Genomic DNA, 23,035 nt, shown 5'->3' with positions numbered 1-23,035 from the left:
TCGACTTGCGTCGCGGACGGATGGCGTCAGCGCTGGGCAGCGCGTAGGCGGAGCCCTGCCCCCACGACGCCGAAGAGAACGTTGGTTGTTTTTTCTCTCTTTCTTTATCCCTCCGCCTATAAAGGGTTGGCTTCTAACATGGAATCCTTCCATCACTGTCAAAAGGACTCACTGCGTGAGTAGCATACTGGGGGTGAAGCTTGGACAGCCTGCAACCTCTGATTGGCAGTAAAGGGGTTCCCGCCCCATCTCCTGCTCGAAGCAAAGCCGGCACAGCCAATCAGAGCGTGCCGAGAGAGTGGCAAGCGATAAAGGGCTCAGGTGGATTCGGAGTTGAAGCTGTCGCGTGGGAGCGTCTTAGCTGCTGCCCCTTCTCCTGCTCCTTCCTCTGCACCTGCTACTGCTGTATTAGCTGTGCTGAGGCTCCGATAGCCAGGTAAGGAGGATATGGGGGAGGAGAGGGAAGATACGGATGTAGGCGTCTGTGTGGCATCTATTTGGAAGGATTGGGAGAATCTAAAAAAGTAAGGATGTTATGGAAGATAACTGGGAGGCACCCTTATGGGGGAAAGAAGGCTCGAGACATTAACAGAGGGTGAGCTAGAAAGATGGAGAACGCTTGGTAGGTTCAGAGAACGAATAAATGGATGAATGAATGAGCGGCCACTATAAGCTAAACACTGTACAAGGAGCCTTTACTTCCTCGTGTAATTCGCATCGTTACACTTGAGGTAGGTATTCGTATCTGCATTCTGCGGGTGAGCAAACCAAGGCTGAAAAGTGTACATTTCTTACCCAGGGTCACACAACTATCACATGGTAGGAATCCTCTCTCCTGATTTTAAGTTTTAATACCATACCTTTGCTAGTTTGGGTCAGTGCAAAATTTGAGAATAGATATGGTATACTATAGAAAGCCCTAAAGCTTTAGGGAAATGAAGATAAGGGGTTGGTGGAGTAATTCAGTCATGTGCCCACCAGATTCAGGTTCATCATCTATTTGTTCAGATTTCCAAGAGCTTCTGTGAAGTGGAAGGTGCGAGTTCTGCTGAAAAGGGTGCTTCCCATGTATTTTTTCCTGATACAGGAAGGAGAGAGCCTAAATCTCCTATTTAGGGAGCTTGAGAAAATAAGGAGGATGTGGGTGGCTCTTGACCCAGGCAGTAATTGCTTATAACACCCAATTGAGCCTATTCCCTTGGAACATAGAGTACATCTTTATGATTGCCCTTTCCAGGGGAATTAGATCACTCTTCTTCCTGTAGAGCTTTTTTGTTAGTTCACATTGTCTTGGGCCACTGCTGACATTAATATCTGTGTCAATTGTATGCCATAAGACCATGCTGAAACTTCTACTGCCAAACAAAAGAAACCTGACAGTTTATCACCAAGAAGTTAAACCTAACAGATAAACCTTTGGCCAAAAGCATCATGAAAATGGAAAGAGGCAGTTTCACTATTAGATTCCTTATCTATATGAGTTGAATTCAAGTTGAGTGATGGAAATCACTACCCAGCAAGGATTGAACTAAACTGTTTTTAAACACACAAAATATATATGACTTAATTGTGTTTTCTGTACAACTTAGATATTCATGTGGCTATGGTATGCTGGTCTTTCTCAAAAATAGGAACCTGATCAAAATAGTCTCAATCAGGAGTATTACAAAGTGTAGTCTGAGAAACCATGGTTCATATCTCAGCTCTGCCATGTATTAACTGTGTTACCTAAGGCAAATAACTAAACCTCTCTGTGCCAAATTTTATCTGAAAAAATGGCAATATTAATAGTCCAACCTATCTTGTTGTATTATATTAAATGAGATAGCATGTTAGGTGCTTGGCACAGAACATAGCATATAGCACATGCCCCTTAACTATTAGCTATTATAATTTCTCTTACAAACCACATCAAGATTGCTGTTTCTTTCTCTGTATAATTTTCTTAACTAGTTCTCAAGTCACAGCAGTTTAATTTTTCAACTGTTCTGGTTTGTGGAGTATGGTGTCCCTGAGAACCAGAGTCAAGAAAACCTGAGGATGTAAATATTGTCCTCCCACCATAGGTTCCATTCAAATGTTATATAAGACTTGGAACAATCTGTCATCGATAACCAGGCAGATGTCTGTTAGGGCAAATTTTAGAGAAATTGTTTAGACACAGATAAGTACTGTGCTACTTATTGTAAAGTACACTGTCCAATCACAACTATTCATGGGACTAAATATTGAGACCAATATCCATAAGCCTTACCTAGAAATCCTTTGTGTTTCTTTATAGTAACACTTGTGTACCTCCATTTCTTCTATTCCCTTTCTCCTTTTCAGTTTTCCCCTTGGGTTTGTCATTCAGGATAAAGATCATTTTGCCTTAGGGTAAATATTCAAAGGCAGCATGTTAACTAAGAGTAGCTGGAGGCAGGTGAACCTAAGGAAACTGGAGTGAATTTTATGAAGTAACTGACCAACTAGGCTTGGTTCAGACTTTTATGGATGCAAAACAGGTTAACCAAAAAAGTTGAAAGAGCTTGGTTGAAGTAGGCTAACCCTCATTGTCTCATGTCCTCTGCATTTGTTTCTAAGAACCATGAACCATTTCTTGAATGTACTACGAAGCTGGCTGTTTATGACATCCCTCATAGCTCTCGGGAGTGGACTGCAGAGCTTCCAAGACCACACCTTTCTCTCTGAAAAGCTCTACACTAGCAAGCCAGACCTCGGTAAGAAATCAAAAGACTGCATCTTTTGCAGTAGTTACCTAAGTTCTGGTTCCTAAACCAGAATAACCTAAGAAATTTAAAAACAAATAATAAAGCACCTGTCCCCGTTTTTCTCTCCGAATCTGCTTACTGAAACTTTACTCTCTAGAGGAGGCCAAGAAATGTTTTTTGTTTTTTTTTAAACTTCCCAGGTGATTCACATGCAACCTAATCTAGCTTTTGGGACCCACTCCAGTAAGGTTTTGTAGGTAGCACTTGACCCTTTCTCCCCCAGGCTTCTTTGAATAGCCATTTATTCATTTTCCACAACTTCAGGCAATTAATCTGCACAAAAAGCATAGTAAGGTAGTATCTTAATATTCTCTCATCAACAGTAACAAATGTACTACATTAATACCAGGAGTCAACAATGGGGGGAGAAGGGGTATGAGATATTTTGGGTTTTCTTTTATATTTTTATTTTATATTATTTATTTGGAGTAATGGAAATGTTCTAAAATTGATTGTGATGATTGCACACCTATGTGATGATACTGGGAGCCACTGATGGTATAGTTTGGATGTATTGTACGGTATGTGAGTATATCTCAATAAAATTGCATTTAGGGAAAAAAGCATTATAAGGCAAGTGGAAAATATAGTTAGTTGGTGACTCTGTGATGCCCCACTGGAAAACCACAAAGGAGTTTGTTGTTTCAGAGCCCTCATCTGAAATCGAGACACACGTGGTTAATGTTCCATGGTACAAATGGAGAGCTACTAGTCCCAGGTCATCCCAAATCATAACAGTCCCTGAGAAGGTATCCAGAATCATGGCCTCCAAGTCAGTCTCCCAAAATGAAACTGGAAGAGGGCCCATGGCAGCCTTTCCCAGCTTCTAGAGCCCCTCTCTGCTGAAAGCCTTTTCAGATTTCAGCTTGGGTTTTCACTGCATTGATGTATCAGGTAGTTTGCACAGCAGCATAGTTTCACAGAAGCTGAAAATTCTGTTACATTTGTAGCTAACCCTGATTTAGACTCTGACCTAGCCCACTTTCTACATCTGGGTGTAAAATGGAAGTAAGTAGGCTAAGACTCATTAGGAGCAAAATTCAAGTACAATAGGAGGAAAGCACGTGGAAAAGTGAGTAGGATAATTCCAACTTTTCACCTTTATATGCTACCATCGGATGGTCTGAGAACCCTGTGCATATTTCCAGAATTTTAGAAGTTATGTGGTCTAGTACTTTGATCTTAAAATTGAGATTCCAAGCCCAGGGCTCCCATGTGACTGGGTGGAAGGCACATAGCTGAGCAGACCATCTGCATGCGTGTGTATGTGTTGCAGGGTCGGGGGGTGATAGGGTATGTGCCCATGGGCATGGTTGTGTTTGACCAGCCCAGAAATGGACACTGCCTTCGTCCCCATGGTCTAGGGGGAACATTATGCTCTGCTGATCATCGTTTAGAATTTCACCTGATGCATAATCTGGTCAGGACTGGTGCAATATACCATGTTAGCATCTCACTAACTAGATAGATACATTTCCTCAATCTTTTCATCAGAAAAGTTACTAAATGAATTTTTACAGGATATGGCCCTACAGGGTTAATAACTAAATATTTGCCTGGCATGTTTAAATTTTTTTTTTCTCTCCTTATGCCACCTAAAGTTCTTCAGGGTTGTGACTTAGGTGTAGCTGTCTGGTTTTCCAAAGGCTGGTAAATCCTTAAAGCCCAAATAAACAAGAACCTTGAGTTGTCAGTCTTGTCCCTTGAAATTTCTCTTGCCCAAGAGACCCAGCAAAGGAAAGTTCTTTGCTTTCATCGTTTTGGCATTTCTGAACCACTGATACCTGGATCAATGGTTCTACACTGAAACCACCCAAGCAGGGAGTTTTTACAAAATACTTATGCCCAGGGCCTATCTCCAGAAATAAGTTTTAATTGGTCTGGTCTCTGGGTCTTGGTAATTTAATTAAACTCTCTCAGTTGATTTCAATGAACACCCATGGTTAAGAACCATTGTTTGGTACAATATGAGCCACACTTGCAGGACAAGATACTTAATACAACAGTGTCAGAACCAAGCCACCATGTACAGGGTAATCCAAGCAGACACTGAAGAAACAGTGCTATTTTCCACTACTGTGTGCACAGAAAACTAGTCTTGTTTGAGCTTCATTCAGATAGTGGAGATCTGGATTCAACAGATGACGCAGGGACTTAGGTCTCTTAAAGGCCATGTGTGGGCCACTGATCCTCTTGGTTCAGCCTTGAAGGTCTCCTGGCCTTCTAGGTATCTCCTATAGACAGACCAATCTCTACCACATTCCCCCAAGCCTGACTAATCCACGCTATCTGGGCTAAACCACAACCCAACTGGCTTCCAGAGTCAGAGGCTATAAACTACCATATCCAGCCTGAAGGAGCTCTTTGTTGAGCTTCCACTCTGAGAATTCCTCACCCAACTGCAGACATTTAAAGAGGTGTATCTCAGTCTGGAATTTCTTCCGTTCCTTGTTGTTCCCATGTGTGGCTCCAGAACCTCCCAGCCCCAGGGAGTTGGGGCTTAGCTCCCCATCTCCTGTGTACCACCAGTGAAGTGAGAGGAGCCTGAAGAGTATCCTCGCCCACCACCTTCTCAACAATCTTACTTTTTTTCTGCTTCACAGTGAATGGCCTCCAAGCTCGGACCTTTGGGATCTGGGTCCTGCTCGCATCAGTGGTTCGCCTCCTCTGTGCTTTTGACATCCACAACAAGACGTATGTAAGGGAAGGAAGGACTTCAGCATCCTTTTGTTGGAAATCAGATGCTAGGCCTTTATCATTTTATTTTGTTACATTAGCCTAGAATGTGGATAATAGGTTCCATTTCTCTTGGCATAAAAACAAGGTCTTTTTAAAGTCTAAAAATTCTCTGGAACTGGCAGAGCAAACTGGCAGAGTCATTATCCAGTGGCAAGCATCATACCCCTCTAGTTCTTTCCTAAGGAATCAGCCTTTACTCTACTAAAGAGATAGCGTGGCAGGCTCTTTTTAGAACACCCACCGACATATGCCTTATTTTCTTACATTCCTCCTTAAGAAGCAGAAATGAACAGAATTCACAATCCACACAAAAAAGGAAGGACCCACATGTAAAGTCAGCAGGTGAAGGAGAAAAAGAAAAAAGGTAAAAGAGAACTCTGAATTCTACATTAAGGTACTCACACAGTCTAGTGGGATAATTGCAGGCAATAGCCTCTTGTCTAGAGCATCCCTTTACTGGCTCTGGCCACTGGAGGGAGCTCGTGTGCTTTCTTCCAACAACAGTCATCCTCACAAGATGGAAACAGTTTGCTCAGGTCAGTGGGTGAGGCTGTCCTAACACCAGTTTCACACTAAAAAAATGTTCTATCTTATTCGAGCTCTAAGTATGTAGGAAGTAAATGACATTTATTGATTGCGACGCTATGCCAGGAGCTTTCACCTACAGGACCTTAACTTAAGCCTCTTCACAACTGCATGGAAGGTGGTGATTATCTTTCCTGATTTTTGCAAATCTAAACATTAGAGACCCACTTAAGTTTGACTGAGAAAGACTGGCTCAAGTGGGGTTTAAAGCAGCTACTGGCCCTAGGATCTTTCTTTTTTTTTTTTTTTTTTTGGAACTAGAAACAGTAGTTTAATTGTCCTAGATTCACATGTATTTTTGGAAGCAGTGTGGCTTAGTAGAAACAGCCTGGCCTGAGAATGAAAAGAAAATGGATTCTAGTGTCGGTTCTATCACTAGGTACTGATACCTGCTACTGATACCAGCTTCATGGTAGCAAGTTCATTACTTGTCTGCACCCCTTCATCTGTAAAATGAGAATAGTAAATCTGTTGTACCACTCAGTGTGTTGGGGAGGTAAGGGGCATTGAATAACCATTTTAAAGATCTTTAATATAAGAAACAATTGCTGATGGATAGATGGGGTATATCTTTTGTTTGCTGTACTTTTGAAATGAGCAAAGACAACTCAGACCTGCCTTTACCTCTATTACCCATTAATGTTTCCCCTTTCCCTGCAAACATCAGCCTTCTCACAGTGCAGCTGCAATTGCTGACTTCTTGTGTCCACTTCTGTTCTACCCTAGGACTTTGATCCATGCATTTCTGATGTGCACTCTGATCCTCTTCCCTCCCTAACTGAACTCAAAGTCAACACCCATAAACACATATTTACTAAATAAATAAAAACGTTCACAGGAATAATAAAGTCACATTTACTTCTGAGCAGGAGGGAAGAAAAGAGTGAGGAAAGGAAGAGAATGGGATCAGGTTGGGATAGACTGGAGGCTTTAACTGTGATCTTTAGTATTTTATTTCTTAGAAAATAGTATCTGAATCAAATTTGTCAAAATGTTAGGATTTGATGGGCTGGGTATTGGTAAGGATTCATCATAGTATTCTGTTATCTGTAATTTTGTGTGTTTGAAATATTTCATTTTTAAAAATTCAGAGTTAGAAAAAGAAAAAGATATCGGGAATCCAAGTGCTCCATCGTCCTAAAGCCCATCTCTTTTTACCTCACTGTCACAGCCAAGGAACAAGTTCTCTTCCCGTGAAGTTGCCACTGTCCCCTCCATCTGATCACTTGCCCAAGCAAAGACACACAATAACCAGCCCATATTGAAAGAGAATCTAAAAGCCCCAGAGATATCCTTGCTATACTCTCCATCATATGAGCACTGACAAGCCCATAACCAACATCTACAGACAGCCGATTTAGATGAGTAGAATAGGTAAAGCATGATTGACCAGAATCTTCTATGCCGTCTAGGACTCTATCACTAGGTGTGGTGGCTTGGAATCGTGTACCCAAGAAAAACGTGTTCTTAATCTTAATCCCATTCCCATGGGTGTGAACCCATTGTAAATAAGACCTTTTGATGAGTTACTTAACTGAAGTAAAGGTGTGACCCAACTGAATCAGAATGAACCTATGACTGGAAACCGTGTTAAAAAAGACTACAGAAAGAGAAGCCATAGGGAGTACCCAGTAACTAGAAGTCATTGGAACCTGGAAGAAAAAGGAGAAGACGCTGCCACATAATTTGCCACCTCACAAAAAAGCCAAAGAACCCCAAAGATTTCTGGCCAGCCGTAAGATACTAACCCCAGGAGAAAGCTGTGAGCTTTTTCTAGCCTCTGAAACCATGAGCCAATAAATTCCTGTTGTTAAGCCAACCTACTGGATGGTATTTGTTTTAGCAGCTAGGAAAACTAAAACACTATGTTCACCACCTTACTAAGACTTGGAAATTTCTGGATGCTTGAGCCATCCTCTCAGTTTAGCACAGTCAAAGCTTCAGTTTTGCCCTAGATGAGAATAAATCCAGATGATATGATCAAATAGCCAGTAGTTTCTCAGAAACAAATCTCCTTTTTCTGTAGTCTCTGTTAACTTCCTGGGTTTTTGTGCATCTCAAGTCTGTTTGATGCATTTTCTCTGTTCTATACTGTACAGGCTTGTAACTTCAGCTCCCATTTCTGTTTCCTTCCTTGTAGGCTCTACTACATCACACTCTGGACTTTCATTCTCGCCCTGGGTCATTTCGTCTCTGAGTTGTTTATATATGGAACTGCAGTTTCCACAATTGGAATCCTGGTACCCCTGGTTGTGGCAAGTAAGCATAAACCCACCTAACCCTCCCACAGGAACTGTGTTGGCACTAGGGCTGGTCCAGGAGAGTGGACATAGAAGAGACATAAGGGAGTTGCTGGGTTTGACAGCCACTAACTAACCTTTTGTCTGTATTCAAGGCTCCTCAATCCTGGGGATGCTGGTTGGGCTCCAGTACCTAGAAGTGGAACCGGGACCCACACAGAAGAAGATAATTTGAAGCCAGTATCGCCACCTCCAGGACTTCACCATCTTCTACCTTTGCTGTCCTCTTCCTTCATCCTCCCTGCTCTTTTATTTCTTTTCTGTTTCATCATTAGCCCCTTTAGTCACTCTAACCTTTAAAGGTATTTTTACATTTTTAAATATTCTAAGATATAATATACTTAAAGTGTTTAGTCCAATTGAAAGAGTAATTTTAAATTGAACACCCAAGTCAAAAAATTACCAGTACCTCCCTTTATCACTGCAACCTTTTCTAGGCTCCCTTTTCCTGTCTTTTGCATTTTCCTTCTATTTTCATGCTTTGATTTGACTTGTGTGGTGGAATCTAGGAAACTTAAAGCTACTCTCCTACCCAGAGCAGCTGCAACCAAGGGCTGCCCACCCAGATTGGACTCCTCTCTGCTGCTGGACCCCATCTCTGAATCATCTGAGGGACAGACAGGTCTAAGAAGTGCTCCCCTGTCAGTAGGCAGAGCCAGGGCTCTCCTTACATCTACAGATGAATCGGGGTTGGAAGTCTCTGGGTTGCCTTTAGACTTCCTGGTCAGCTTTTTCTGTGTGAGAAAGTTTGTAATAAATAGAAAATAACTTCTACTCTACTCTTTGTACTTTGACCTCCCCTGTGACAAGATCTACCTGATCGAATAGACCACAGTGCATAGGATAGCTCAAGACCCAGGCAAACTTGGCTGCCTCTGGCTCCTTGTCATTTGCTCATTTCTCATGTGGTCTTGAAGCCAAATCTTCCTCCTCCCTGCAAGATTCTAAGTTCACAACTTAATAGTTAGGATGCTTTCTTAGCTTCTTCCTAGGGAAGAAACAGATTGAGAAAGCAGATGCAAAACAGAGAACCAGGCAAGATAGAAGAAACAGCTACATGTCCCTGAATTGGGACAGTTAAACCCCAAGGACAATTCTCTGGCATCAACACTTGCCCTCCAAACACTACCCTCAAAACTTCCACACTGGCTGAGTCCTCAAACCCTGCTTCCAGACTTCAGAGCCCATTCATTATTTCAACAATTATTTATTGATCACCCACTCTATGACATACACTTGGGATAGAGAAGTGAATGGCACACAAGCAATTTCCCTCCCTCCTGTCGATGTTACCTTGTAGTCAAGGAAGCCATCAACAAGGCAACACATGAAAGAACTTCAGAATGTGAGAAGAACCCTAAAGAAAATTGTGATTGTGATGGAGAAAGGGGCATGATTTACTGCGGATGTGGAATTTGAGCTGAAACCTGAATGCCCTAAAGAAGATAGATGTCTTAAATTCAAAGCGATTCAGGCAGGAGGAACTCTATCTAGAAACAGAATAGTCTTGTTTAAGGAACGGGAATAAGATCACTATAACTACGGTATGGTGAAGGATTAGGAAACAAGAGGTAGGAGGTAAGGTCACAAAGGAGGGCAAGGGGCTTGTAAGGCCAAGTTAGGAAGCCTGGAGTTCATACTTAAATGCTTTGGGAATTTTGTACCAGTTAAGGCTCTAGATGAAAAGAACAAAATCTACCTCAAACTAGATAAAAACATTAAGGTGTTGGCTCACATAACTGAAAAGTTAAATGAGGATTGTCAGCTTCAGGAACAGTTTAATTAGAACTCCATCTCCATTTCTCTGGGATTCTTTTCAGCTCTGCCCTCCTTTCTATGTTGGCTTTTTTCTCAGGGTGGCTTCCCTCCAGGCACCAAGAGTAGTTGCAGCAATTCCAGACCTCACAACACTTTATCTAGAAAATAGTGCTAACAACTGTCTTTCCCCTACTCACCAACTATTCTGAGGAAATAGTACAAATAGCAGTGATCTTAACAGAAAAGCTAACATTTGAGTGTCAATCCACATGGAGGCCACCTAAGATTTAGAAGAGAGTGAAAGCATAAAGATGACTTGGATCCTCCCAGCATGTGTCATAGAAAAATGTGAATGCAGATGTGGTAGTTGGGAGCTGTTATGTACCCCAGAAAAGGCCATGTTCTTTCAATCCATTCTTGTGGATGCAGACCTAGTGTGGGCAGAACTTTTTGAGTATACAGATTACACTTTTTTAATAAAGCAATGGACTTGGTAAATGTTTGGTAATCTATTTTAAGGGGTTGAAGGGTAAACACCTTTATCTTTATCAAAAAGTAAGGCATACTGGGAGGTCCATGGTGGCTTAGCAGGCAGAGTTCAAATTGAGATGTGACCCACCCAGTTAAAGGTAGATCTTAATCCTTTCCTGGAATCCTTTATGAGAGGATAAAAGGCAGGCAAAGCAGAGAGAGCTGAGAAAGAGACCTATTGGAACCGGGCTGAAAGCAATGGAACCCAGAAGCAAAGGACCAGCACCTGCCGGCCATGTGCCTTCCCATGTGACACAGAAACCCTGGATGCCAGCAGCCTTTCTTCAGAGAAGGTATCTTTCTCTTGATCCCTTGATTTGGATATTTTCATGGACTTAGAACTGTAAATCTGTAAACTAATAAATCCCTTTTGTGAAGGTCTATTTCTGGTATAGTGCATTCCGGCAGCTTTGGCAAGCCTATCCCCCAAGGAGCTAAAGAGATGATGTAGGTAGAGGATTTGGCAGAATCTATAAATACTAGGTTCTTAGCCCAGACTTGGCTCCCTTCCCTTCCCACAAGTAGAAGTATATCTCTAGCTAAGAATTGTTAACAAATATGGTGCTAGAATATCACAGACATAGTGCCATTCTCCAGGGAAGAGATACACAGAAAAATGATAGATGCAGCATTTCCAAGTAACAGACATAAAGTGAATGCATTGGGAAAAGAGGAGTGGCAACAAGTAGGACAGTTCAGAAAAAAGCTGATAAAGCAGAACTGCAGGTGCTGGGACCGAGCTGTGGGAATCTGGGGTACATGACTGATCTGATCAGAGAACACAGTTAAACCCACCCTTGGAGGCAGAAGCAGAAACCACAGTGAGCTCTGTCATCAACAGTCACATTCCAGTGACCCATCTTTGCCACGTGCACAGTATGGAAAGGCCAGGATCACATGCCAGACTTTGGGGTGCAGCCACCATGCAGACTGTTACAGCCTGGTCTTTAGCCTGAGAACTCGCAGAGAACCCACCTCTGGAAGGTCAGAGGAGCTGCTTTTCTAGCTGTGGATGCCACCCTCCCTCTCACTGTCTCCTACACATTGCAGTCCTCAGAAATGTGATGATCTCAGGGCTGGCAAACACCTCTGCTCCACCGAATGCCAAGGCAGACCACTTTGAGAATCTTAGGTCTGATATGACAAATAGAAAATACAGATTACACTTTTTAAATACAGCAATGGACTTGGTAAATGCTTGGGAATCCATTTTAAGGGGCTGAAGGGTAAACACCTTTATCGTTATCAAAAAGTAAAGCACACTGGGTGGGCCATGGTGGCTTAGCAGGCAGAGTTCTCGCCTGCCATGCTGGAGACCAGGGTTCAATTCCCGGTGCCTGCCCATGCATTAAAGAAAAAAAAAAAATGTAAGGCACACCTCTTCACATCTCTTCTACCCCTAACTCACTGCCCTCACCAATAATGTGAACTTTTATCACCTACGCAGTGTGTTCCTGGGCTTCATTGCTCATGTCTGTGCACATACCTAAGTCTGGCTTTCCTCAGGGTCAGTGACCCAAGCACCCCAACACAAGCTACCCCAATAAGTGGAGGCCAGGGCAGTGGCCACAGCAAGAGAGCACAGTACTCATGATCACAGCAGCTTAATGCACAGGAAAAAGGACCCAAATTCCTATTTTCAGGAGAAATAACCAAAGCCCATGGGTAAAGCCAGACAACAGGCTAGGCAAGGAAGGAGACCCGTCTGAGTTGGTATAAAGAGAACCCTTTCTAGTTTAGCACGTCTGACGAAGATTACTGCTAGAAGGGGTTGGGGAGAGAGTTGGATGGACAAATACTATCCTCACCCAGGGTGGGATCTGCTTGATACAGGCAGACTCCATTCCCATTTCAAGGGTCACTTTCTTCTACCCCCTTAATCACATGGAAGCAGCTTTGGATCTCTCAGGGTGGAATGAACCAACATTAGTTTTCAATAAAGGCTGAAGTAAGTTGGCTGTGATTTCCCTCACTTGGGAGAAAACAGGCACTTCGACTGAGGACCCAGTTTCCCAACACAGCGGTCCAGATGAAGGCACTAGAGGTGAATGACACAAGCAGACATCCCTGAGCCAGGATTTTGTTTGTAGAAAAGAGCATCCCCATTCCCCTATCAAGCTAACAAAGTTCCTGGATATGAGCCTCCACACACATGCTCAGAAGGTAGTTAGCCCTCCCCAATCCCCTGCCCTTTCATGGCCACAACAAAGTTTTTGTCAAGTTTATTGATGTTTGGTTTGATCAGCTCTTTTCAAAGAGGGTTTGATGACAGACCACCACAGTAGGCCAGAAGAGTCTAGACCCAGGAGTTCTGATAGGGTTGTTGTGATGGTCCCTCCCACAGCACTTTACCAGTCAATCTGATGAAGGAATGGCACTCATCCAGAGCAGCTGCTACTCCTTAGAACTGGGCTTCATATGAGGGTCTGAAAACACGAGTAAAAGTGAATATCCTGAATAAGCTTGCTTCCTGTGATCATTTCGCAGGCTTTCTCCATGAGGAACAGAGGTAAAGAGGAAAGGCAGAGGACCAAGTCAGCATTCTGACTCCAGTATTTCCAATACCAGCTCCCATAGCCTAAAAGGAGGGGAGGGTGAGATTTGAATCTGCATTTGGTGGAAGAGCACAATTTTCTCCAACTAGACCATCCAAGCCTTTGAGTGGGTTCCAGGAGGCATAGCACCACTATCCAAGCAACAAATATTCCATCTGGTTCCCTCCAAAAGCTTCTCCAGTGAAGACATTTGTGCTGTAGTAAAAGCCGTGCTGAATGAAGGGGATGTTCTTGATTTTCCCTGAGTCACCACCGCCTTTGTCTCTCAGAAATGCTCCTCAGATACGGTGGTGGGTGCTTTGCTGGTGTTGCTCTCTTCCTCCTCCTGGAGTTTCTACAAGGCAAAACAGGCAGGCATCACTTTGGGTCAAGAGACACAGGACTCCAACCAGGCTGGAGCAACCGTCCATAAGAGACTCTGATCAGTGGGGAATCTAAGTGCCAGAGGCCACTAAGCATCCCTGAGAGGCAATGAAGGGAACAAGAAAGGAAGCAACTGGCCCCTGCCATAAGCACACTCCCCAAGCACACATACACATGCACATACACATACAACATCACTATATCATCAAAGAAAAAACAAATACCAGCTTTCTGTAATGCCAGTGCCACCACAAATCATCCCAGTCCAACTGCCACTATTCCAGGCTCACTGTCAGGACTGGAATAGGAGCAAATGTTGCCACCTATTAACATTACAATACTTCTCATCTTGCAGGCTGCCTCCAAATGGGGTTGTCAGAAATTCTAAGGGAGTAACAGACCTAACACTTAGGACAGCCTTTTGATGGTTAGCTAAGGTGAGTTTCAGGCTGTAGGAATGGAGCAGGAGGCTTAACTGCATACATAAATTCAGTGGATAAATATACATATACATTTTATGCATAGACAAAAAGTATCTGGGCCAGTTTGGCTATGGATTTCTCAGGGAGGGAATTGTTTACAGGGAAAACTCTTGTATCACACTTCCCAAGTGGGTTTGGACCTAACTATGGCCTGGAAATTTTCCTGTGGGGTCCCTAGATACATATTGCCAACATGAGCATATTTCTGGTGTTCTAAGAAATGCTTTTCTTGTTACCTCAAGGATACTTCTAGTTAGCAAGAAGGCCTGGGGCCCAGGCACAGCACTGCACAACCAACAGTCCCCAAGGGCTAGTGGAGCATGAGCGGGGCCAAGCTAGAGTCCTGTATCCCCTGGACAAATCAAGCTTTCTTCCTCTGGGTGTGTCTAGAGACCAGGGCGTGGCAATGACAACAGTGGTCGAAATCCAACTCTTCCATTTTCAGTCTTGCTAACTTTTTGGAACCAGGTCAGCCTCAGCCATGAGCCTTCACTCAGTCAACTAGAAGCCTACCTTCTAGTCAGTCTCACATTCTCTTCGTCTCTCTCCCTTTCTTGCTTACACACACGTACACAAACACACACACCTTCAAAGCCATCACCTTGAAATCACACTGGAAACACATGTGAGTGGGACTAGAAGCACAGCCATATTTGACTACGTGGTCAAAAATTACCAATGAAAGGAAAACTGGAATCCCAAACCAGGAAAATTTTGACAGTCAAGGTCAGTCATTACCCACTTCCCAGAATCTCTCCCATCACACATCACTGGGGAGAAAAAGCAGACTCGCCAGATCTGCATCTCTGACTTCCCCTGACTCTGGCACTGAATTTGTGTGCAGGGCTCAGGGGAACATGGACCCCCCCCCCCCCAGATGGGACTCCGGAGGAGGGATGTTCCGTCACGATTTTGGAAGAATGAGTTATCCAGGGGCACAGACAGTGATACACCATTACTGGAACTTCAGCCTCTCATTCCTACTTGGTCCTATTTCCAAAATTCCACACTGAAGGAGACCGAGCCAATGAGTTCACCCTTGATCAGCAAACTTGGTCCGTGTGTACAAGGATCTGGCTATAAGAACGAGGACTCCATCCGTGTACCATACTTGGTAATGAAATATTGGGATGACCTAAATATTAAACAGGAGGGGCACAGCCAAATAGATGTAGACATGAGGTTATGGTAGAATTTGACAGCGCAGAAAGGTTGCCAAGCTATATTGAGTAAAACAAAAACAGGGTAAAAAAATCAAATGTGCGAACACAAACCCAGAGGAAACAACACTGGAACGTAGATTAAAATGTTACTGGCTTATCTCCAGGTGGTAAGGTTATTGGTGCTTTTTATTTTCTTTTTTGCCTATATCTGCCAAAGTAAATTGATATATAGGTACAGCAAAATCTTATGGCACTTGACATAATACACCATAGTCTAAATAGAAATCTTTTCCCCAGAAACCTATCCTATTTTATTTCAGGCACCTCAATATTTATATACATTCAAAGTGTACCAAATCCTGTCTCCTCATACACTGCACGGTTGAAAGCCCTGCTCCATGGTCCTCACAAAGGTCTAGAGATTATCCTTCTTGTTAAAATGCCTTCCCTACCTCCCCAGTGAATTTCCTGTACGAGGCTATCTATACAGGAACGCTATCTGCTGCTACCTGCCAACGCTATAGAAGGTGATATCAGAAGCTAAAAATGGTGCAGAACCAAAGATTATCATCTCTCCATCAACATTTATCCTTAAAATGCTAACTGTATCTCTCTCAGATACCATTTCTGCCTTAGAAAATTGGCAATGTTTTTGCAAAATAATGAGTACTGGGGGTTGGCACTCACCTACACCCTGAGCGGTGTTATAAATCAGTGGTGTTAACAGCAACTTTCTAGAGGACAGTTTAGCAATACATATCAACAGGCTTAAAAATGTGCATGACCACTGATCCATTTCCCAGGGAAAAACTGTACTTAAGAACATGCCCAAAGATTCCGCTTCCATACTGTTATTAATCACGATGCTGCTGAGAACTACAAGTGGAAACAAATTTCATGTCCATGAACAGGAAAATGCTTAACAAATTATGGTTTACCCATATAACAGAACACTGTGCAGTCATTAAAGGACTTATAAAGACTAATGACCTAGTAAAAGGTTTGTCATCTGTGGATAAAAAAGCAGCAAGTTTAGGATTCTCTTTTCTGTTAGGAAAATAAAATAAGATAGGGCTTGGCTCAGGATCCAAAGGGTGGGTGCTGCTCAGCGGACCGTGACCTCAGTGGTGTGCTCTGCCAACCAGAGCAGGGAAGACCAGGAGGAGGCCCCAGTATTCTTTCTCCAGAAGAAAGGAAACAGGAGAACAGCCCAGGAAAGAGCAGCAGAAAAAACAGTGCCAAAATATCCACCAAGGGCACGCATGGAGGCCACGTTCCTGAGAGCTGAGCTGGTCACACAGCCACCGTGAAGCCAGTCTCCAGGGAGAGACCCCTCCCCTGGTACCACCCACACTGCCTGCCACATTCTCATCAAAGGCCTGAGACGGTGCTCCCATATACTCACATTCTCAGGAGTTTCTTTGTTTGCTTTCTGCCTCCGGAGATCTGCCCTGATGAATACTGAAGTCCAGGGATTAAGAAGGAAGAGGGAGAAAGATACAGTCATCAAGCAGATCGAATGGCCAACTTCGTCCAATAGAAGGAACTCTCATTTCCCTAAGGACCACAGGTATCCCAAACTTACTTCAGATATTCAAAAGAGCTGGGGGTGGGGAACAGATATGCAAAGGAGCTTGATGAAGCCAGAGGCCCACTGTAGTTCCTGACAGCCAGAAGCCAATGTCAGCTCTGGCCCTCACTCATGGATCATTTAGATTGCTAGGAACTTGAGACACACTGCTCTAATCCTCTGGAAAGTGAGACCCCCAGAGGTAGTCAGCTTGCCCAAGGGCAAATAGCTATGTAGATTAGCATCACAATCTGGGATGCACACATGGATCTTCCTACCAAGCCCAACAGATTTCCTAGCAAGCCTCCTGTCTGCTTCTGCAACCCCTATCAGTATGACGAACCAAGACACAGGGGTTCCGGCTCACCAGCAGCCTTGCTCACGAGCCTCATTCTTGCCCACAAACCCCAACTCACCAGTGAGGGCCACTCCAAGGGTGAGGAACAGACACAGGAAGATGTTTCCGGGCATGCTTCCATAGTTCTCGATGATCTGGCCCTGGCAGATAGTGAAGATGATTCCAAATACCTGGAAAAGTACCAGGAAGACTGAAAACCAGGACTTAGGCAACTAGCCCATGGTGGGTACAGGGTCTGTGCTAGCCATGCCGGGTGGGGAGCTGAGAGCAAGTAAGAGCCCTACCTGGGCAGACACATTGAGGAGGCCAGATGACATGCCTTCTGATTCTGGGTACGTCAACTCCACCGCAAACTCAAATCCCAGTGGAAGATAGCTGGTCATAAAGAAGCTAAAGACCAGATCAGAGAAAGTAGATAATGGACAATTTCCAGAACAAAAATAAAGGGGAGCCTACCTCTTCTCTTACATTTCCCTTTCCTGTTTTGCTTCTTCCCATCTAGACTTCCCAAGACTTTAAGTGATCTGGCCATCCCTATGACGGCCAACCAAGGAAAAGGATGCCCTTGCTGGTCAGGAAGAAGTTCATATGTAGGTCTTGGGCTCAGGGGGCCTCTGGACATCCAGCCATCATTACAGAAGGGGCTGACATACTGGTGTGTTCAACTTTCAGTAGAGAGGCCTCATGCCATAGGTACCCAGGCTCAGTGTTGGGATGGGGAAGTCCCTGGATATTTGGCATCTCTGACCTGGAAGGAGCTCTGTATCCTTTTTATTTCTCTCCGAAGAGTACCCAGCAGAGAAAGGATAAGTGCCAGTGGTGTATGTGTCTCTCTGTCTTTGTATCTTTATCTATTCATCTCTCTCTCTCTCTCTCTCTCTCTCTCTCTCACACACACACACACACACACACATACACATTCACTACCTCAGGGAAATAAATGGTAGGTGGAGCTGAGCAGAGACCCCTGAGGAAGGACTACTGTTTCCTATGCATTCTCTTATAACAGGTCCAGAAAATTCTGTTTCTAGGTTGTTACAGCTGTACCACACTTCTTGCCACTTTCATATCTACTATCTCTCTCAATCCTTCCAACAACTCTATGAGGCAGACCACTCATCTTCATTTGCAGATGAGGAAATTGATATGCCTGTGGTCTAACAGATAGCAACAGAACTGAGACCAAGACCCAGAGTTTCTGATTCCAAGCTCTGTGATTCTTCTATCCCACCTTGTTGCCCCAGGTGGACTCAGAAAAGCCTCCCAGGGGTTAGTAAAGGGCACACTGCAAGCTTCTCTCCATTCCCACAGCACAGATGGGCCTGGAAGCCCCGGGCTGCCTTTTGAAGTGCTACAAGTAAACAAGACTCCTGAGTACCATTTCCTCATCTCCCGAGGTCACTCAGAACACAACAAGGGAATCGATATTGTTTCCAGGATGGTGTTTTCCAAATGAAGTGAGAAGTGAGAGGTGACACTTACCCCATTGTGCCAGCTGTGATGAAGACCACCCACAAGTGCACGAGGTTCAAGGTCAAGGTGTACACCACCATGCCCACCAGAGTCATGATGTATACCACCAGGGTTGTCTCCCTAAACGAGAGGTAAAGAAGCCACGTCACTCGCTTCTGACTTTAACAGGGTCATTGATTCATTCATTCATTCATTCATTCACTGAACAAACATCTACCTACTCAGTATCAAGCCCTCTGCTGGGTGCTGGGACATCTTTACATCCATGAGAGGGATGCACACTGACCCCGTGGTCACACTAATAATTATTTAATTACTTCATGGTCAGTGCTACAAAGGGAAAGTCCAGGAGAACGTAAAGCCCTCTTGCTGTATGTGTTCTCTTCCTGCAGAACCCTCTCAACAATACCAAACAGCCCCTTGACTATCCTATCCACAAGCAAGAAGGGCACGACCCTTTCCTTCCCCCAACACCCCACCAGGAAAAGCAGGGCAAACACCGGCTGGGGGCAGGTAGCAGTGAAGTGTAGGACTATCCCAGAAGCTGTCCGATTCTGCTTGTTCACTTTGTCCCAAGACCCCATGACAACACGGAGCAGGGATCTGACTGACCTTCTGTCTTCCTGTTATCACTTGTACAGACCCAGCACAGCTTTTTCCTATTGAATCTGAGCTACCATAAGCCCCAGTCAGTGGCTAAGAGAACATTCTCCAGCTCTTAACTTAGTGCTTTGTTCCAAAGGCAAACAGGGAGTCACCCACCCCTTTCCTGTTACAATTCCCCTTGTCAGTCCCTTCAGAAGTGCCATCAGCAAGGTCCTGTTTCTGTCTCAGGCTCACCCCTGCTTGTGCCGTCGCATACACTTCTCTTCCCATGTCACCCACTCAGCACTCCATGGTTGCCCTGCTTCCTTCTGCAATCAAACCCACATGCTCCTCCCCAAATGATGTATTGCAGGACACAGGCTCGGCACAGCCCCCTGCCCTCCTGCCATGAATATGAGGACTCAGGCAATCAAAGCACAAGACTTCATATATCTTCCCAGAAGCCAGACACATTGTGGGGACACAGCAGAGCCACCTCATGGTTATATCAAACTTATAGCTACATTTATTTGGGTGTCAGAAATTGTGTGATGCACTTTACATGCATTTATGATTTCACTTGGTCCTTGTCAAAGCCCTGCAAGAAATGTATGATTCTCCCCAATACAAATGAGAACCTGAGGCTCTGACCAGTTAAGTTACTTGTCCAAAGTAACCTGGCATGAGGAAATGGCAAAGTTGGGATTTGAACGAGGTCTTTCTGACTCCAAAACTTAGGCTCCTTCTAGCACTGCACACAGGAATAAAGACTCACAATGCAGCTGCATGTTTGGAAAAGCCAAGGCCAGAGCTTCCAGAGCTTTAGAAAAGCTTCCAGAGCTTTAGAAAAGCCAAGGTCAGAGCCCCCCCACCCCCACCCAATGGTTCAGAGCTGCTGCTGAGAGTGGAAGAGTCCCTCCTTCCTTCCCCCCGCTCCCTCGTTTTACTCCCACCCACCCTGCAGAAGGCAATACCACGGACACCAGTCTTTCTCGCTGACCCCATGAGTTCAACAAAAGCTGAACATTTTTTTTTTTTGCCATGTTCATTTAACCAGACCTTCATATTAAACCACTGACTAGTTTAGAAAAGGTGTTTGTAGTCTCAGCCCAAAATAAACAGACCTGACCACCCAATTCCAGCCTCCAAACCAAACTGAGCAAATCTGGGAGCTTTACAGAATGAGCACTGGCACCAAAATGACAAGATCACAGGGCTCTCTCATCCACAGAAAGTTGTTCTTTCTCTGCCTGAATTGTGTCTCGTGCCAACTGCTGGATTTAGACAGTAATTGACACTGGGGACTGGTGGCATCTAGGTTAGTGCTGAGAAGGTGTCCTTCCAGGTCCTTCCATTGTATTTTCTAATCCATGTATATCATCTGGCTGCCCACATCCCAGCCAGCTGACATTCCAATCCCTCCCTTCTCCTACTGCAGAGCAAGCCCTGGAAAAAGGAATACTGCTGTTCACTGGTTGAGAAGTGAGTGGTCCACACTGCCCCATGTCTGGCTGAAGCAAGCGATTCATAAATGGCAAAGATAAGACAGTGACCAAGCTTCAACAGGAATAAGGAAGCAGAGCCAGGCTCCTCCTTGTGCTGAGGTCTGGGGTTGGCCTCAATTGGCCTTTGATTAGGGGTGGCCAGAGTGAAACCTGGTCTGTCCAGAGCCTCACAGAGGCGGGTTTGTGTGACCGAGAACAGGTCTGCCACTGTCTGTCGCCTCCAGACACTGAGAACTTTGGAGGCCTTGATACAACAGCCAAGAATGTAACCCTGCCCCACTGCTACACAACCCTGGCAGCTGCCCCATCAGCCAGCATTAATTGGGCACCCAATGCATGCAGAACACTGGAAAGACAGAATAAAAGGATGCTGGACCTCATCTCCAGAGCACTTTCTCCAAAAGTGGCTTAAATTGAGGCACCCAGGGTTGCTTTTTCCTAATGCAAATTCCTCTACTAAATCAGCCTCTGTGGGGCTCTGGAATTTGTATTTTTATTAAGTAGCCAGGGATGAAAATGGCATACACAAAAAATCTTAGAAAAACTGCTCTGAGCTCTTAAAATTGCATTAGGTAGTTAGGCCCAAAGCCCATCACAACACTTTCTATCAAGGTACAAGCAGCTGAAAGATAATATGCTGCAAACTGTAATAAGCACAGAGCACCTTGGTTAATCCCATGGGGTCTAAGAGGGAGCCATGGGCACAGGGCATTGAAATCACCTCCTCATCACCTTTCATTGGCGCTTCTACAGATTTTCCAAGTATGGACATTTTTTTCCCTGCATTTCTTTTCATTTTCCTTTCTTTGCACCATCCACAAAGCTACTTGGGGTTAAGAACAGAACTGTGCAGGGTCTTCAGGTCCAACATCTCTAATCTCCCTGCGACCCCCCCAGCACAGATACCGTTTCCCTCATTTTATAAATGGGAAACTCGGAGTCAGAGAAGATGAAATTAAATCGCCCACTTGACCACTCAGTCCCCAGCTGCAGTACCCAAACTTTCAGACCCCCAGTGCTAATGAAGATGTCATTTTGAAAAGCAGGTTCTCCCAACTGTCACTCCAAAAGGAAGAGTCACTTACTTGTATTTTTTGGACCTATCCAACCAGATGCCTGAGATGACAGCCCCAATCATTCCTGCAATGACGATCGTCAGGCCAATCCTTCCAGCGTTCACCTCTTCTCCCTGGGAAAATCATAGTCCCAAAGATTACCCAACAGACAGGATAATACGCCCAATAGAGTACAGGCACCATGAGACAAAGGAGCAGACGCAAGAAACTCAGGCTCCATTAGGACTAATTCCCAGAAAGTATCAGTGCAAGATGTGACTACAAGAAACTGCCAGTGGGGAGAAAATCCTAAAATAGTTGGTTCCCCCAACATAACACAACCCCAATCTGCAGTTATGATACTGGGGTAACAGAAATGAACCAAATTCTGTCCTTAAAAACACTTTTAGTTTGTGTGTGTGTATATATACGCTATATATTTATAAATATTATATATATTTTGCATTATGTTATATAATACATATTAAATATATATATTTAATACTTACAGCAACCCTTTTATCTTATTTATCATCATTCGCATTTCACAGATGGGAAATTGAAATATATATATATATATATATATATATACACACACAAATATTGCATCGTTAGGCTTTTTGAACTGTCATTGCCAGAAGGAATGCAAAGATAATAGTTACTTTTTTTTTATTGCTAACCATGAGCCAGGCACTGAGCTGAACATTTTACAGTATTATCTCACTTAATTCTCATAACGTTAGGAATCAGCAACCCCATTATGCAAAAATTGAGGCACCGCGAGATTAACCAAAGTCACACAGTATTAAGTGCAGAGCTAGGATTGGATCTCAACCTGTCAAACTCCAAAATTGGAACACCCGGCCACAACTGACACACCATCTGTACAAGTGTGAGACTCTAGACCTTTCAACGGAGGGGTGGCCTAAGTATTCCTCACTCCAGGGCACTCCATCTCTCCCCAGCATCCAGGTTCCACTGGTGCTGCAAACATTTTTAAAATGCCGTCAGTTGAGCAACTGAGAGTTCAAAGTTAAACCTTGCCCACATCCTACAAATTAAATCACTTATACGTGATTCTATGTATATATTTACATAGTGTGTTGCCAGGTACCATGCTATGCACTTTACATTTATCATATATGATATGAATGTGTGTGTGTGGCATGTATGTTTGTGTGTACACATATACATATATATATAATCACGCGCAAATATGAGGGGTGTTATTTACTTTCTAAT

At 44.0% G+C, this 23,035-nt stretch overlaps 2 protein-coding genes across 6 annotated transcripts in view; one reads left to right on the top strand and one right to left on the bottom strand.

Moving 5' to 3' along the window:
• Window positions 1-6: 6 nt before the first annotated feature.
• On the top strand, window positions 7-9,169 carry ERG28 (ergosterol biosynthesis 28 homolog). Its single transcript, XM_077123127.1, has 5 exons — window positions 7-436; window positions 2,584-2,720; window positions 5,375-5,465; window positions 8,236-8,354; window positions 8,491-9,169. Exons 2-5 carry the CDS (start codon window positions 2,588-2,590, stop codon window positions 8,568-8,570), a joined length of 423 nt encoding a protein of 140 aa, XP_076979242.1. The 5' UTR covers window positions 7-436; window positions 2,584-2,587; the 3' UTR covers window positions 8,571-9,169.
• A 3,722-nt stretch (window positions 9,170-12,891) lies between these two features.
• Window positions 12,892-23,035, bottom strand: part of FLVCR2 (FLVCR choline and putative heme transporter 2) — a 61,510-nt gene continuing 51,366 nt past the window's right edge. For 4 of the 5 annotated variants that reach the window (XM_077123102.1, XM_077123100.1, XM_077123099.1 and 1 more), the window contains exons 5-10: window positions 21,824-21,927; window positions 18,658-18,768; window positions 17,460-17,565; window positions 17,234-17,345; window positions 16,653-16,708; window positions 12,892-13,573 (exon numbers count right to left, since the gene is read on the bottom strand). In XM_077123102.1, coding sequence (XP_076979217.1) covers window positions 13,505-13,573; window positions 16,653-16,708; window positions 17,234-17,345; window positions 17,460-17,565; window positions 18,658-18,768; window positions 21,824-21,927 — 558 coding nt within the window. In that variant the 3' untranslated portion in view covers window positions 12,892-13,504. The remainder of the gene's footprint in view (window positions 13,574-16,652; window positions 16,709-17,233; window positions 17,346-17,459; window positions 17,566-18,657; window positions 18,769-21,823; window positions 21,928-23,035) is intronic. The other variant, XM_077123101.1, reaches the window with a different exon arrangement.

Source organism: Tamandua tetradactyla, chromosome 12 (assembly GCF_023851605.1).
Source record: "Tamandua tetradactyla isolate mTamTet1 chromosome 12, mTamTet1.pri, whole genome shotgun sequence".
Lineage (NCBI taxonomy): Eukaryota > Metazoa > Chordata > Mammalia > Pilosa > Myrmecophagidae > Tamandua > Tamandua tetradactyla.
This window is presented reverse-complemented; position numbering and strand designations above follow the sequence as displayed.